Source organism: Saimiri boliviensis, chromosome 9 (genome assembly GCF_048565385.1).
Source record: "Saimiri boliviensis isolate mSaiBol1 chromosome 9, mSaiBol1.pri, whole genome shotgun sequence".
Taxonomy (NCBI): Eukaryota; Metazoa; Chordata; class Mammalia; order Primates; family Cebidae; genus Saimiri; species Saimiri boliviensis.
This window is the reverse complement of record NC_133457.1, coordinates 58,384,205-58,401,938: the sequence shown is the minus strand read 5'-3', so window position 1 is coordinate 58,401,938 and position 17,734 is coordinate 58,384,205. Positions and strand designations below refer to the sequence as shown.

Genomic DNA, 17,734 nt, shown 5'->3' with positions numbered 1-17,734 from the left:
AGCCCAGGAGTTCGAGACTAGCCTGGGCAACCAAACGAGACCCTGTCTCTATTAAAAAAAAATTTTTTTTCTTTAATTAGCCAGGCATAGTGGCATGTGCCTGTACTACCAGCTACTTGAGGGGCTGAGGTGGGATAATCCTGAAGCCTGGAAGGCTGAGGCTGCAGTAAGCCATGGCTATGCCACTGCACTCCAGCCTGGGTGACAGAGTGAAACCCTGTCTCAAAAATAATATAATAATAATAAATATGAATAAAAGAAAAAAGTAAAATATGCCCTAGATTAGATGACATTCTTTAATGGGACTTTTGGGCCCAACTGTGACAGTACCTTAGAAATATAGGGCAGAGGGCAAAACCCAACAACTCACCCAAGTGCTAAAAATTTTAAGCTTCTATTCTCCACTAAAAGCAGAGCAGTTCTTGTGGCCACTGCTATCATCAACCCCCAGTCTCAGGCCGGGCATGGTAGCTCACACCTATAATTCCAGCACTTTGGGAGGCTGAGGTGGGTGGATCACCTGAGGTCAGGAGTTTGAGACCAGCCTGACCAACATGGTCTCTACTAAAAACCTTGTCTCTACTAAAAACACAAAAATTAGCCAGATGTGGTGGCGCATGCCTATAATCTCAGCTGCTTGGGAGGCAGAGGCAGGAGAATCACTGGAACCTGGGAGGTAGAGGCTGCAGTGAGCCGAGATCACGCCACTGCACTCCAGTCTGGGCAACAGAGTGAGACTCCACCTCAAAAAAAAAAAAAAAAAAAGCAAGTCTCCTAAAATTTTCCAGAAAAGTAGAGAAGCCTATTTTAATATATATATATATCTTATATAAATACATAAGCTGGGCTGGACACAGTGGCTCAAGTCTATAATCCAAGCACTTCGGGAAGCTGAGGTGAGTGGATCTCGAGCTCAGGGCAACATGGCAAAACCCTCTACCAAAAATACAAAAATTAGCTGGGTGTGGTGGCACATGCCAGCTACTAGGGAGGCTGAGGTGGAGGTTGCAGTGAACTGAGATTGTGCCACTAGACTCCAGCTTGGGTGACAGTGAGACCCCATCTCTAAATAAATAAGTAAATAAGTAAGTAAGCTGGACTCTAAGGCTGACAGGAGCCTCTGAAATTCCCATTTCTACATATGTTTCAGAGAGCTGAGCTCAATAACCTTTCACATGTTAACAAACCATTATTTTACCTACGTTCTTTAAGTTCAGGATAAAAATTACCTGTTTTTATGTATGTATTTATTATCTATCTATCTATTTATTTTTTGAGACAGAGTCTTGCTCTGTTGCCAGGCTAGAGTGCTGTGGCACAATCTCGGCTCACTGCTACCTCCGCCTCCTGGGTTCAAACGATTCTCCTGCCTCAGCCTCCCAAGTAGCTGGGACCACAGGTGCGTGCCACCACACTCAGCTAATTTTTGTATTTTTAGTAGAGATGGGGTTTCACCGTGTTGGCCAGGATGGTCTTGATCTCTTGATCTCGTGATCCACCTGCCTCAGCCTCCCAAAGTGCTGGTATTACAGGCATGAGCCACCGCACCGGGCCAAAAATTGTCTATTAAAAAAAAAAATACACACTTCAGTACTCAAGAGGCTTGGGAGAGAGGATTGCTTGAGTCCAGTATATGACTACCGGCCTGAGCAATCAGTGAGATTCCATTTCTTTCTTTTCTTTCTTTTTTTTTTTTTTGAGACGGAGTTTCGCTCTTGTTACCCAGGCTGGAGTGCAATGGCGCGATCTCGGCTCACCGCAACCTCCGCCTCCTGGGTTCAGGCAATTCTCCTGCCTCAGCCTCCTGAGTAGCTGGGATTACAGGCACGCACCACCATGCCCAGCTAATTTTTTGTATTTTTAGTAGAGACGGGGTTTCACCATGTTGACCAGGATGGTCTCGATCTCTTGACCTTGTGATCCACCTGCCTCGGCCTCCCAAAGTGCTGGGATTACAGGCTTGAGCCACTGCGCCTGGCCCCCTCATTTCTTTCTTTCTTTTTTTTTTTTTTGAGACAGAGTCTTACTCTGTCGTCCAGGCTGGAGTGCAGAGGCACGATCCTGGCTCACCGCAATCTCCACCTTGCAGATTCAAGTGATTCTCCTGTCTCAGCCTCCTGAGTAGCTGTGATTACAGGCATCCACCATCACACCTGGCTAATTTTTATATTTTTAGTAGAGGCAGGGTTTCACCATGTTGTCCAGGCTGATTTTGAACTCCTGATCTCAAGTGATCTGCCCACCTCAGCCACCCAAAGTGCTGGGATTAACTGGTGTGAGCCAGCACACCCAGCTGAGATCCCATTAAAAAATAATAATAATAATAATAATAAATACACACACACACACACACACACACACACACACACACACTTCAACAGGATTATTTTTATTTTCCCTGTCATATATTTGTATACTTCTCAAGTTTTCTGCCAGAAATGGGTATTTGTTTTTGTAATCAGTTTTTTTTTTTACATGTAATCAGTTTTTTAAATGTTTTAAAAACATTTATTATTTATAGCTACTGACTTCTTACCAGACAGACTCTGCACATAATTCCACAGCATTTCTTTATTTGTCCAAAAGTAGTCTCCATTGCCAATTGAAAGAGTATGCGACCGTTCACCCATAAGCTTGACTTTCCTTCTACTCTGGCCTAATGAACATGGCTGACCTTCTGTGCATACAGAGCTCTTTGACCCATAAACCTTGAAAGTCTTTACACCAGTAGACTTCATTTCTAATTAAACAATTGCCTTTAGGTTTGAACTAAACAGAAAAGAAACGTATCACGTTTTCAAAACTGAAAACCATCGGTTAACTGAAAGCACACAGATATTCCAATACAGAATGTTAATCATTCAAATCTGATTGGAGGAGACTACAAGCTACATTCATCAAAATACAGCTCCACTGATGTTCAAGAAAAGAACACTTTTCCAAAGAAAAAAGAGATGTTAAAAGACCTAAGGAAATCAAAGATCACAGTCACAAAACACCAATGATGCCCTCGTGAAGGAAAGTTCTAAAGCTTAAGAAGGATGCCATTTCGAAGAAAAACAACTTAGGCTTACGAAAGTCACCATAAAGTTAGGTTATCATACCTCACATATGGTTTCTATCATCTGAACAAGTATACTTGACTTAGCAAAACCCCAAATGGTTTATTCACTAAACCACATTCCCTCCACTTTACGCTGGACAAGAGGAGTTGGAGAAACGGGAAAGCACACACTTTGCAGTCCAAAGAATAAGCCATTCACAACAAGCAATGCTACAGAATTGAGCATCCTGCCCAGTGGTGTAGAAATAAAGGAACAGAAATTCAAATCAACAATATCAGCATGGCCAGTGTGGTGGCTCAGCCTGTAATCCCAACACTTTGGGAGGCCAAGGTATGCGGATCACCTGAGGTCAGGAGTTCCAGACCAGCCTGGCCAGCATGGTGAAATCCCATCTCTATTAAAAATACAAAAATTAGGCAAGGCGCGGTGGTGCATGCTTGTAATCCCAGCTACTTGGGAGGCTGAGGCAGGAGAATCGCTTGAATCTGGGAGGTGGAGGTTGCAGTAAGCCAAGATCGTACTATTGCAAAAAGAAATGATCCCTGAAAGCACAGTCTTGATGAAATTTTTTAAGTAGTTAACATTTTATGTTTGAAGGTGTTACACTGAAGGTGAACTTCGAAATGAGTTTTTTTTTTTTTGTTTTTTTTTTTTGAGATGGAGTTTCGCCCTTGTTACCCAGGTTGGAGTGCAATGGCACGATCTCGGCTCACCGCAACCTCCACCTCCTGGGCTCAGGCAATTCTCCTGCCTCAGCCTCCTGAGTAGCTGGGATTATAGGCACGTGCCACCATGCCCAGCTAATTTTTTGCACTTTTAGTAGAGACGGGGTTTCACCATGTTGAACAGGATGGTCTCGATCTCTCGACCTCGTGATCCACCCACCTCGGCCTCCCAAAGTGCTGGGATTACAGGCTTGAGCCACCGCGCCTGGCCGAAATAAGTTTAAACATTTATCACAGGCCTTTAAAATTAGACCTCCAAGTAGAATAAGTTGTCTAAATTCACTGTAAAAGTTTAAGTAAAATCTAGGCTTTTTGAATTTGTAACTTTAATAAATTATTAATATTTTAAAACTAGAGTAAATCTCATCAGCTGAGCATGGTGGCTCACGCCTGTAATCCCAGTACTTTGGGAGGTTGAGGTGGGCAGATCACCTGAGGTCAGGAGTTCAAGACAAGCCTGACCAACATGGTGAAACCCCATCTTAAAAAAAAAAAAAAAGAAAGAAAGAAAGAAAAAGACCAATATATTACTCTAAATTCTAACATTAAAAACACTCAAGAAGCTGGGCACAGTGACTCAACCTGTAATCCCAGCACTCTGGGAGGTTGAGGCAGGAGGTTAGCTTGAGTCCAGGAGTTTGAGACCAGCCTGGGAAACATGGCAAAACCACGTCTCTACAAAAAACAGAAAAACTGGCCAGGTGTGGTGGTGTGCACTTGTAGTCCCAGCTCCTTGGGAGGTTGGGGTGGGAGGATCACTTGAGCCTGGGAGGTCAAGGCTGCAGGGAGCCAAGATCACACCACTACACTCCAGCCTGGGCAACAGAATGTGACCCTGCCTCAAAAAAATTAATTAAATTAAAAATAAAACAAAACACTTTAAATATCAAACATAGGTCACTACCACCTTAACTCCTTGTTCTGAAAACTGATAATTGAAAAGAATGAATTAGGCTTTTAGCATTTAACATGTCTTTCTGGGAAGAATAATAGTCAATATAGGAAAGCTATTTTTTTTCGTTGTTGAGATAGGGTCTTGCTTTGTAGCCCAGGCTAGAGTGCAGTGGTCTGATCATGGCTCACTGCCTTGACTTCCTAGGCTCCAGTGACCTTCCTATCTAAGCCTCCCAAGTAGCTGGGACTACAGGCACACAGCAGCACACTGACTAAGTTTTTTCAATCTTTTTGTAGAGACGGGCTCTCCTCATGTTGCCCAGGTTGCTCTTGAACTCCTGGACTCAAGCAGTCTGCCCACCTCGGACTCCCAAAGTGCTGGGATTACAGGCATGAGCCACTATACCCAGCCCAGGAGAGCTATTCTTCAGAGAATAATATTCACTAGCAAATGTAGAAACTATAATAGAGCCGGGCACGGTGGCTCAAGCCTGTAATCCCAGCACTTTGGGAGGCTGAGGTGGGTGGATCACAAGGTCGAGAGATCGAGACCATCCTGGTCAACATGGTGAAACCCCGTCTCTACTAAAAATACAAAAAACTCGGCCGGGCGCGGTGGCTCAAGCCTGTAATCCCAGCACTTTGGGAGGCCGAGGCAGGTGGATCACGAGGTCAAGAGATCGAGACCATCCTGGTCAACATGGTGAAACCCCGTCTCTACTAACGGTGCAAAAAATTAGCTGAGCATGGTGGCGCGTGCCTGTAATCCCAGCTACTCAGGAGGCTGAGGCAGGAGAATTGCCTGAACCCAGGAGGCGGAGGTTGCGGTGAGCCGAGATCGCGCCATTGCACTCCAGCCTGGGTAACAAGAGCGAAACTCTGTCTCAAAAAAAAAAAAAAAAGAAAAAAAATACAAAAAACTAGCTGGGCGTGGTGGCGCGTGCCTGTAATCCCAGCTACTTAGGAGGCTGAGGCAGGGGAATTGCCTGAGCCCAGGAGGCAGAGGTTGCGGTGAGCCGAGATCGCACCATTGCACTCCAGCCTGGGTAACAAGAGCGAAACTCCGTCTCAAAAAAAAAAAAAAAAAAAAAAAAAAAAGAAACTATAATAGAACTAATAGAACTAGGTAAAAATTATTTTGTAACCTTCAGCAATACAACTGATTAAGGAAAGAATCAACAACAGTGGATATTTACAAAATGCCAGTTACTCCATTAATTACCTCTAACTGCAAATGGAAAAAGACATTCCTGTCACCATCTCAAATTGATCAAATTCAGCATCACTAATGCTGGATAACCAGACATTATGTACTTTATGCAGAAAATAAAGTTCATACCATCACCTACAACGTATCTCAAAAATATGCTGAACCTAAACATAATCAAGCCTGTAGAAATAAGTTCCAGTTTAAGAAAATACAAGAGATAAAGCTGGGCACAGTGGCTTACACCTGTAATCCCAGTACTCTGGGAGACCAAGGTGGGAGGATTCCTTCAGCCCAAGAGTTTGAGACCAGCCTGGGCAATATATTGGAACCCCATGCCTACAAATAAATTTTAAAAACATAGCCATAGCTAGGACTACAGGCACATGTCACCACATCCAGCTAACTTTTTGTATTTTTTGTAGAGTCAGTGTTTCACCAGGTGCCCAGGCTGGTCTTGAACTCCTAGGTTCAAGCAATCCATCCACCTCGGCCTCCCAAAGTGCTAGGATTTATAGGTATGAACTACCATGTCTGGGGGGAAATTGGCTTTTTTTTTTTTTTGAGACAGGTTCTCACCCCGTCACCCAGTCTGGAGTGCAGTGGTATAATGTCGGCTCACTGCAACCTTTGCCTTCCAGGCTCAAGTGCTCAAGTGATCCTCCCACCTCAGCCTCCCCAGCAGGTGGGACTACAGGCATGTACCACCACTAATTTTTGTATTTTTGGTAGAGACAGGGTTTCACCATGTTGCCTACGCTGGTCTGTAACTCCTGAGCTCAAGTAACCCTCCTGCCTCAGCCTCCCAAAGTGCTAGGATTACAGGTGTGAGGCATGGTGCCTGGCCGGTGGGAAATTTTTAATATAGTGAAACATTAATTGTCTAAAGTATGGCAATGGTATTGGTGGTTATGTAGGTGAATGCCTCTATTTTTAAGAAATACACGTTGAAATATTCAGAGATGAATTGCTATGATGTCTATAACCTATTTTGAAATGCTTTGACATTAAGAGTCAAAGCTAGAGCCGGGTGTGGTGGCTCATGTCAGCACTTTGGGAGGCCAAGGAGGGTAGACCACTTGAGTTCAGGAGTTTGAAACCAGCCTCACCAACATAGTGAAATCATGTGTCTACCAAAAATACAAAAATTAGCTGGGCATGGTAGCGTGTGCCTGTAATCCCAGCTACCTGGGAGGCTGAGGCAGGAAATTGCTTGAACTTGGGAGGTGGACATTGCAGTGAGCTGAGATCACGCCACTGCGCTCTAGTCTGGGCAACAGAGTGAGAGTAGAGCTAAAAAGAAAAGAAAAGAAAAGAAAAAGTCATAGCTAGAGACAGAGGAAGCAAATAGAGTAAAATGTAACAGTTGCTGAACCAAAGGGTAGATATATACTCATTTTATTTTTTTAATTTTTTAGGTGTTCTGAAATCACTGATAATAAAAAGTTGAAAAAACACCAAATAATGCACAGATTCCTTACCTGACCTTAAAGAAAGCAAATGACAGGAGAGTGTTGCTGTAGTATACTTACTCATCTTTATATATTATATATAGATGACTTAAAATGTGTATTTTAAGTCAATGTGAGCTTGTGTAGGAATAGAAAGAATGGCAGCCTTGGTACTAGTTATGCGGAAAGAGAGACTAGGTAGGTAGGTATGATAGAAAACCTATACATTTTGTTTTATGGACTTTTTTATTTTTTATTTTTTTTTGAGGAGTCTTGCTCTGTTGCCCAGGCTGGAGTGCAGTGGCACCATCTCGGCTCACTGCAACCTCCACCTTCTGAATTAAAGTGATTCTCCTGCCTCAGCTTCCAGAGTAGCTGGGACTACAGGGGTGTCACCATGTCCAGCTTATTTTTATTTTTAGTACAGATGATGTTTCACTATGTTTGCCAGGCTGGTCTCGAACTCCTGACCTCAGGTGACCCACCCACCTCGCTTGGCCTCCCAAAGTGCTAGGATTACAGGTGTGAGCCACCATTGCAGGCTAAATTAAAAGTTTTGACTGAAAATAGTCTCATTTGTTCACTCTTTCTACAGTTTTTCTGGTCATCCTGGCTTAGAATTTCTCTTTTTTTTTGAGATAGAGTCTCTCCCTCTATTGCACAGGCTGGAGTGCAGTGGTGCGATCTTGGCTCACTGCAAACTCCACCTCCCAGGTTCACACAATTCTCTTGCCTCAGCCTCCTGAGTAGCTGGGACTACAGGCACACACCACCACACCAGGCTAATTTTTTATATTTTTGTAGAGAAAGGGTTTTGCCATGTTGGCCAGGTTGGTCTTGAACTCCTGACCTCAGGTGATCTACCCACCTCGGCCACCCAAAGTTCTGGGATTATAGGGTGAGCCACCACACCCAGCCAATTTCATTAAGTATTCTTGTCTTGATTTCTTATTACTCATCTGGTTCTGTTTTTCCCTTCTTCATAATGTTATCAATCTTTTCTTATTGAGACTACTGCTATCACCATCTTCCTAGTGCAAATTCTCAGATAATTTCAAATTTCGGATTTTGTGTCCTAACTTCAGCTACTTTCTCCTTTCAAATAACCCTAAAAAGTACACACACACACAAATTCTAAAACACTGTCTATTCATTTCCTTAGTCAAGAATGACACTGGTTTCACATGACTTTTCTATACTATAGAGACACAAACCTTGTGAACCTTCCACTGCCTCTTTGTTTTTGGTTGGTGTACCTACCCATATCCTAAGACACTCCTCCCTGTAGGATTTGGTTGAAATACAATTCAGGGTGTGGTATCAGCTGGGTGATCCATCACTGGGAAAACATCTAACCCAGCAGCACCGGTAAATTAGTTCTCCAATGGGGTGAGTCCTCACCAACTGCCAACCAAAAGTGGCAGGAAGCTAGACAGATAAATCATCCCTCCTTTCTCTCTGAAGTTTCTCCTCAAAATCCCTCCAGAAAACTCTCACATGCAAGTGACCTGCTATGTCTCTTCACAGCTCAAAGTGAAGCAGTAGCCAGGGATAACGTATTGTGTCTTTCTTTGCTTTGCTTGACCTCCTTCTCTCCCTCACTTTCACTACCCCGGGGTTTGTATCTTTCAAATAAAAAAGCAGCACCTTAACTGAGTTCTGCTTCCCAGAGAATGTGAGCTTTTACATACAACTTACCTCGGTTGATCTTTACAAGCTAAAAACCCTGTGAAGCAAATATAATAGAAAGCTATTAGGATCCCCATTTTTATGAATGTGGAAACTGAGGCTCAACTAATACCCTTTTTCAAGGAGCACGGCTCTCTACCAGTCACCAAAACCTGCCAATGTCAGTCTTTAAACATTTCTCCCATTTGTCTCTCCTCTCCATCCTACCACTACCCTAAAGTAATCTTAGTCAGCATTTAGAAAACACCAGAACCTGATGGGAGGATCGCTTGAGGCCAGGAGTTCAAGACCAGCCTAGGCAAAACAGCAACACCCCATGTCTACAAAAAATTTAAAAATTATCTGGGTATGGTGGTACATGCCTGTAGTCCTAACTACTCTAGAGGCTAAGGCAAGAGGATCACTTGAGCCCAGGAGTTCAAGGCTGCAGTGAACTATGATGGCACCACTGCACTCCAACATGGGTGACAGAGGGAGACTCTGTCTTAAAACAAATAAACAAACTAAAGAACAAAAAAAAGTAGGGCCTGAGATTATATCATTTAACCTGTTACTGTATCTGTGAGGTAGATACTTTCATCATTCTCATTCTACACACAGGAAAGATGAAGCTTAAAAAAAAAAAAAGGCTTCTTGAAATTTGCCAAGTGTCACACAAATACCAAGTAGTACAAATAGGATAAATCTAGACTATCTGATTTCAAACCCCATACTGTTGATTCTTTATCATTCCTCACCTGGCTCAGTTAACTATAAATCAGATCACACCATCATGCCCTTGTTGAAAACTCCCACTGGCTTCCCATTAGTTAAAATGAATTCAAACTCCCTCCATGGTCTGTTAACACCTAACATACACTAGCTCCTGACACAACTGTGATTTCATCTCTTGCCACGATACGTTTGCTCATTATGTTATAAATTATGTGTACTGGCTTTTCTGTTTTGTTTTCTGTTTGAGATAGGGTCTCACTGTCACCCAGGCTAGAGTACGGTGACAATTATAGCTCACTGCAACCTGGAAATCTGGGCTCAAACCATCCTCCCACCTCACACTATGGGGTAGGTATGACTTCAGGGTCATACCACCATGGCTGGCTATTTTTAGTTTTTAATGGAGATGAGTCTGGCTATGTTGCCTAGGCTGGTCTTGAACTCCTGGCCTCAAGCGATTTTCCCATCTCAGCTTCCCACAGGTGTGAGCTCCTGCATCCAGCCTTAAATTACATGTTGAGCGTCTCTTATTTGTCAGATACTGTTCTTGACACTAGAGCTAGAACACGACTAACATAAGACAAAAGTCTTTGTCCTGGGAGCTTGTATTCAAGGGGTCTGCTTGATGTTCTTTAAACATTTTCCAAGCGAGGGTTCTGCATAGTTGTTGCTCCTCTTACCTGGATCATTCTTCCCCAACACAGCTGGCTCTTTATCCTTAGGGTCTCTGTTTAAATGTCAACTCTAAGAAAGCCTTTCTCTAACCAATCTGTCTGTAAAAAAATAGGGCCTTTGCTTTCAGTCATCCTCTACTCTCTCACTAATTTTTTATTTGTTATTATTTTTTATTTTTTTTGAGATGGAGTTTTGCTCTTGTTGCCCAGGCTGGAGTGCAATGGCATGATCTCAGCTCACTGCAACCTCCCCTTCGAGCGTTCAAGCGATTCTCCTGTGTCAGCCTCCAAGTAGCTGGGATTACAGGTGCCCACTACCACGCCCAGCTAATTTTTGTATTTCTAGTAGAGATGGTGTTTCACCATGTTGGCCAGGCTGGTTTCAAACTCCTGACCTCAGGTGATCCGCCTGCCTTGGCCTCCCAAAGTGCTGGGATTACAGGTGTAAGCCACCGTGCCTGGGTCTCTTACTGACTTTTATTTTATTTTTTTGAGAGAGGGTCTCATTCTGTTGCCCAGGCAGTGATGTGATCATAGCTCACTGCAGCCTTGAAGTCCTAGGTACAAGCAATCCTCCCACCTCAGCCTCCCTAGGAACTGAGATATAGGCACACAACATGTTTGGCTTTCGATTTTTTAGAGTCAGGATTTCACTATGCTGCCCAGGCTTGTCTCAAACTGCTGGCCTCAGGCAATCCTCTCACTTCAGTCTCCCAAAGTGCTAGGATTACAGGCATGAGCAACTGCCTCTCTTACTATTTTTCTTCAGAGTTGGTTGTTTTTTTTTTTCTGAGACAGAGTCTCACTCTGTCACCCAGCCTGGAGTGCAGTGGTGCAATCTTGGCTCACTGCAACCTCCACCTCCCGGGTTCAAGCAATTCTCCTGCCTCAGCCTCCCGAGTAGCTGGGATAACAGGTGAATGCCAGCATGCCCAGGTATTTTTGTATTTTTAGTAGAGATGGGGTTTCACCATGTTGGCCAGGCTGGTTTTGAACTCCTGACCTCAGATAATCTGCCTGTCTCAGCCTCCCAAAGTGCTGGGATTACAGGTGCGAGCCACCACACCTGGTCTTCTTCAGAGTATTTATCACAACTTGCAATCATCTTTTTTCACTTTGTTCACATGCTCATCTGTCCTTCATACTACATAAGCTCCAGGAGAACTGAGACTTTGTTTTCTTCCTGCCCAGTCCCTAGAGTAGTACCTGGCAAAACAGGCCATTGGTGAATATTTACTAAATAAATTAATATCACAACATGAACTTGTCTTAGGTGGTTTCTGGGCTTCCTGTCTTGCTTCAGTTGAATCCACCATTTACAACAGTCAATGTGATCAGGTCACTCACCTTAAGTCCTTTCATGACCCTTTTTTCTTACCTAATGATGAAACACACACACAAAAGACCATCTGTGACAAAGATCCTGACCTCATGAGCTCAGAGAGAAAGCGGCATGTAAGATAGACTTTGAATGAGTAAAGTGTTCACCAGATGGAGAAGACAAAGGGCATTACAGCCCAGAAGCTCAAAAAATACAATGCTTTGCAACAGTAATTTCTGATATAAAGAGCTGGGTGGGTTGATGCAGAAAAACCAGCTGGAAATAGATTTTGAAGATGCCCACAAACCTCATTAAAGAGTGAGGACTTAAAAAGAGAAAGAAAAACTAATAAAAATTAAATAAAAAGCATGACGACTTAATGCCCAAAGCACGTACAGTCTTAGAAAGTTTATAGGAAGGGGAATAACATGATTCAATGAATGCCTTAAGGGATAAAAGGGGGGGGCTGCAGTGAGGAAAATGGATGGGATAGGAAGAGACTAGAGACAAACACCAGTGAGAAGACTACTTAATGTGACATAGATCATATTAAAAGATAAAGGCCAGAAACACAGCAGTTGAGATGAAGATGAGCAGAGATTCAAGGGAGCCACACTAAATATTCATCTACTTTATATAAATTTAACCTTATATCTAAGCAGGAAGTTTCCCTCAACATGGCCTATAAACTTAAACCAATGAAAACAACAGTCCCCTCATTACTGTGGACCTTATTCTTCAACTACACACATTACACAGATCTTACCAAACAGGAGTACAACTAGGATATGTCTGTCTCCTCCAATGGACTGAGCAGCAGATCTTCAAAGGCAGGGAGTGTGTCATATCCATTATTCAACACTCAATCTTCGTGAATGAATAAATGAACAAGTAGAAGGCTTTATGACTGAGGATGTGAAAACTGGATGGGCTTTATTTCTAAAAAGGTGATTTCGGGCAAGCGCAATGGTTTGAGCAAGTAAGAATGGTAAATGTGGGAAACACAGGCGGTATTCTAAAATAAGGAGGAAGATGTTGGCCCCTTTGTCCAGCCTTGAACAGGCCATGCCTTTTTCCTAACAGTCTCTCCCCCATCCACCTTTCCCCACTTCTTACGGCTCATTCCCTCACTTCTTTCAAATCTCTACTCAAATATCATCTCACCAGAGGCCTTCCCTGACCAACCTCTAAAATTTCACAGCATATTCCTTATACCCTCTCTAGGCCTTTCCTCCGTTGTTTTTCTTCTTAGAAGATTACTGAAGAGATCCTCTAATGATTTTTACTCCTCTGTACCTAAAATACAATTGGTTTAATTTCCAGTGAAGTTCCTTTGTCAGTATTGTGATCAGAACCTACTAAAATCCACAGCACACAGAGATTTTTTTCTTTAAATTCACTGTAAAAATTCTAAGTTCCATCGCTTTTAAATCCTGTCACTTAAGTTCTTTCCAATAAAACATGTATGCCACAAAGAATATTAATTTCTTGCAGGGAACATTCTGGACATGGTCAGGAAATAACCTTATATTCCTTAATGGAGAAGATTCTAGGAATGGGAGCAATAATCCATAAGAAAACCATCGAGATTAAGTAATTTCAAGGAACTAGAGGAATTAGGTACCAAACACAAAATATTAGGAGCATGGACTGTAGAGAGGCAATGGGATTTTATGCCTATTTAAGTAAGTGATTTACTTTGGGAGGCAGAGGCAGTAGGATTGCTTGAGCCCAGAAGTTCGAGATCAGCCTGGGCAACATAGTGAGACCCCCACCCATCTCTATTTAAAAAAAAAGAATGGTCTTTACAAAGTTAATTCCACAGGAGTCAATGACCAGAGGAAGCCACATGTGGCCAAAACAGCCCAGGTTAATCCCAGAGTGAGCCACGCGATATTATAGGCAGATGTGTGCTCCAGCGTGACTTTCTCTTGTCTGTTTTTTCCCACGAAGAAGTCGAAAAGTCTGCGAAGCGGCAAAATACATTTAAGCTTTTTGGGCCAGAGTTATTCTGGAGAGCACGGCAAAGGCGGCCAGTAGCGACTTCATGCTGCACTTGAGTAAAACAACTATTGAACCCGGGGCCCAAAGACTCACGTTAGCGACAGCCAAGATAGAGGATGGGGTAAAGAAATCCACGCCCAAATTCAAGTCGCCCTGGAGTCCCCACCCGGGGCCCCGCCGCCTCTCAGAGCAGGGTCTGCCCGGCCCCGCAGGTTCCGCCGTCTAGTCGTTCGGGGTGCTGGCGCCCTACCTGCAGGCTTGTCTGCAGCCATCTTCCCGCTTCGGCTCGGGTTCTTCCCTGCAGGTGGCGTGGCCCTGACTCCCGCCGCCGGGCTGGCAGCTGCCCTGGACGTCGGAGGACAACTCTGTGCCTACCCTGGCTCCGGGCCCCGGGGTTCCGGCTTGGGGAGTGGGCAGACGGCGGGCTGAGGAAGTGACGAGAGCTAGTTCGCGTCGTCTAGCAACAGCAACAGCGTCCCCGCCCGGGCAGCGCCACAGCCTCCCGCCATACACAGCTTCCGCCCCACGGCGTCCCAGTACCCACTACTTCCGGGGGCGGTGGCCCGCCGCGCCTGCAGCGCCGGCGTGGGAACTGCTGCTGGCCCCGCCCCACGCCGACGTCCCCTCCGCGCCCCGCCCCTAGCCGGACGTGCTCTGCCTGGAACCTCTAGATGTTCGCACGGTGGACGCGACGCGGTGGGACCTACGTGCCTCTGTCTTTTGCTTATTGTGATTAAAACATCGAAGTGTCAGAACTTTTGTCCCTCAATTTTACATAAGATTGCAATAACCACATCTGACATTTATGTCTAAGCGTTGAGCCTGGCACCTGACCTGTGCTATCTCATTGATTTCTCACAACCACCCCGTGAGAGAGGCGCTGTTGAGGATCCCCGTTTAAAAAGAAACGCTTGCCGGGCGCAGTGGCTCAAGCCTATAATCCCAGCACTTTGGGAGGCCGAGGCGGGTGGATCACGAGGTCGAGAGTTCGAGACCATCCTGGTCGACATGGTGAAACCCCGTCTCTACTAAAAATACAAAAAATCAGCTGGGCATGGTGGCGTGTGCCTGTAATCCCAGCTACTCAGGAGGCTGAGGCAGGAGAATTGCCTGAACCCAGGAGGCGGAGGTTGCGGTGAGCCGAGATCGCGCCATTGCACTCCAGCCTGGGTAACAAGAGCGAAAATCCGTCTCAAAAAAAAAAAAAAAAAACAAAAAGAAAAAAAGAAAAAGAAACGCTTTCTATTTTAGAATAGTTTTAATTGTGCAGAAAAGTTGCAAAGATGACGCCTAGAGTTCCTGTCCCCTCACCTGGTTTCTCCGATTGTGAACATCTCAAATTATTTTACTATGGCACATTATTAATCACACCTAAGAAACCAGTTTGACTGGTGCATTGTTACTAACTAAACTACACATTTTCTTCAGATTTACCAGTTTTCTTTCAATGTCCTTTTGGTTTTGGGTTTTGTTCCAGGATCCTGTCCAGGACACCACATTACATTTATTCATGATATCTTCTTAGGCTGTTTTTGGCTGTGACAGTTTCTCAGATTCTCCTTGTTTTTGATGACCTTGACAGTTGTTGTTTTTTTTTTTTTCTTTTTTTGAGACGGAGTTTCGCTCTTGTTACCCAGGCTGGAGTGCAATGGCGCGATCTCGGCTCACCGCAACCTCCGTCTCCTGGGTTCAGGCAATTCTCCTGCCTCAGCCTCCTGAGTAGCTGGGATTACAGGCAGGCGCCACCATGCCCAGCTAATTTTTTTGTATTTTTGGTAGAGACGGGGTTTCACCATGTTGACCAGGATGGTCTCGATCTCTCGACCTCGTGATCCACCCGCCTCGGCCTCCCAAAGTGCTGGGATTACAGGCTTGAGCCACCGCGCCCGGCCGACCTTGACAGTTTTGAAGAGTTACTCCTCAGATATTTGGTGAAATGTGCCTCCATTTGGGTTTGCCCATTGTTTTTCTCATGGTTAGATTGGGGTTTTGGGTGTTTAGAAGGAAGACCACAGGTGACCGGCTATTCTCATCACATAGAATCAAGGGTACATGCTGTCAAAATGATGTCACCGATCATGTTAACCTCAATTACCTCTCTGAGGTAGTGCTTGCCAGTTTTCTCCACTGTGCAATTACTTCTACTCTTCCACTCTACTTTGTAACCAAGTCAATAAACGCAACCCACACTCAAGGTGGGAAGGGGAGGCATTTAAGCTCTACCTCCTGCAGTGGGGAGTATGCACATAAATTATCTTCCCCAAGGGAAATTTGCCTCTTCTCCCTCAGTTAGCTGTCTACTCAATAATATATTTATATCAGTATGGATTCATGGATGTTTATCTTATATTGGCTACATTCCAATACTACATTATTTTGTTGCTTAAATTTTTCCAGCTTTGTTAATTGGGAGGTTTTTCAGGTTTATACCTGTTTGTTTGTTTTGTTTTGTTTTTGTTGTTGTTTTAAACTTTCTTTTTAAAAAAAGTATTTGTTTTTGGCTGGGCGTGGTGGCTCCAGCCTATAATCCCAGCACTTTGGGAGGACAAGGCAAGCAGATCACTTGAGGTCAGGAGTTTGTGACCAGCCTGGCAACATGGTGAAATCTCATCTCTACTAAAAATACAAAAATTAGCCAGGTGTGGTGGCGGGTGCCTGTAATCCCAGCTATTCGGGTAGCTGAGGCAAGAGAACTGCATGAACCCGGGAGGCAGAGGTTACAGTAAGCCAAGACTGCACCACTGCACTCCAGCCTGGGGACAGAGTGAGACTCGGTCTCAAACAAACAGAAAGTATTTGTTTTTCTTAAACTTTTTAGTTCAGGCTGAGATACACAAAGAAAAGTGCATGAATCACAGGTACAGCTTAATGACTTTTCATCAGCTCAACACATACATGTAAGTAGCACCCAGAGAAAGGACAGAGCTTTACCTGTACCTGGGAGTTTCCCTCATGCCTCTTCCCATCTCTCCCCAAAGATAAGCATGCTGACATTTAACACTATGGATTAGTTTCACCTGCTTTTGAACTTAATGTCTGTACGTTATACAACATATTTTTTAGGGTCTAGCTTCTTTTGCTCAATAGTATGAGATTCATCAACGTTGATGAGTGGATTTGTATTTGTTTCTCGTTGTTATATATTATAATGTTACATTATGTGAATATTCCTTAATTATTTTATTTTATTTTATTTGAGATGGAGTTTTGCTTTTGTTATCCAGGCTGGAGTGCAATGGCGAGATCTCAGCCCACCACAACCTCTGTCTCTCGGGTTCAAGCAATTCTGCCTCAGCCTCCCAAGTAGCTGGGATTACAGGCATGCGCCACCATGCCCAGCTAATTTTGTATTTGCAGTAGAGAGGGTTTCTCCACGTCGGTCAGTCTGGTCTTGAACTTCTGACCTCAGGTGATCTGCCAGCCTTGGCCTCCCAAAGTGCTGGGATTACAGGCATGAGACAGTGTGCCTGGCTCCTTCATTTATATATTCATTTTATTGTTGGGCATTTGGATATTTTATCGATTTTGAATAAAGCCAATATTCATACTCTAGTATGACTTCTAATGGATACGTGCCCACTGTAAAAAGGCATACCTGGCCAGGCACAGTGGCTCACGCCTGTAATCCTAGCTCTTTGAAAGGCTGAGGCAGGCGGATCACCTAAGGTCAGAAGTTCGAGACCAGCCTAGGCAACAGGGTGAAACCCTGTCTCTACTAAAAAAAAAAATACAAAAATTAGCCAAGCGCCAAGCGCGGTGGCTCAAGCTTGTAATCCCAGCACTTTGGGAGGCCGAGGCGGGTAGATCACGAGGTCGAGAGATCGAGACCATCCTGGTCAACATGGTGAAACCCCGTCTCTACTAAAAATACAAAAAATTAGCTGGGCATGGTGGCACGTGCCTGTAATCCCAGCTACTCAGGAGGCTGAGGCAGGAGAATTGCCTGAACCCAGGAGGTGGAGGTTGCGGTGAGCCGAGATCGCGCCATTG

General features: G+C 44.2%; 1 protein-coding gene across 3 annotated transcripts in view; it reads right to left on the bottom strand.

The window, feature by feature from the left end:
* Nucleotides 1-14,289, bottom strand: part of CNOT10 (CCR4-NOT transcription complex subunit 10) — a 105,336-nt gene extending 91,047 nt beyond the window's left edge. The window contains exon 1 of one of the 3 annotated variants that reach the window (XM_003930920.2): nucleotides 13,995-14,289. In XM_003930920.2, coding sequence (XP_003930969.1) covers nucleotides 13,995-14,016 — 22 coding nt within the window. In that variant the 5' untranslated portion in view covers nucleotides 14,017-14,289. Of the gene's footprint in view, nucleotides 1-2,536; nucleotides 3,439-13,994 lie in introns of those variants that run through there. The other 2 variants (XM_074405926.1, XM_074405928.1) reach the window with 2 other exon arrangements.
* Nucleotides 14,290-17,734: the final 3,445 nt, after the last annotated feature.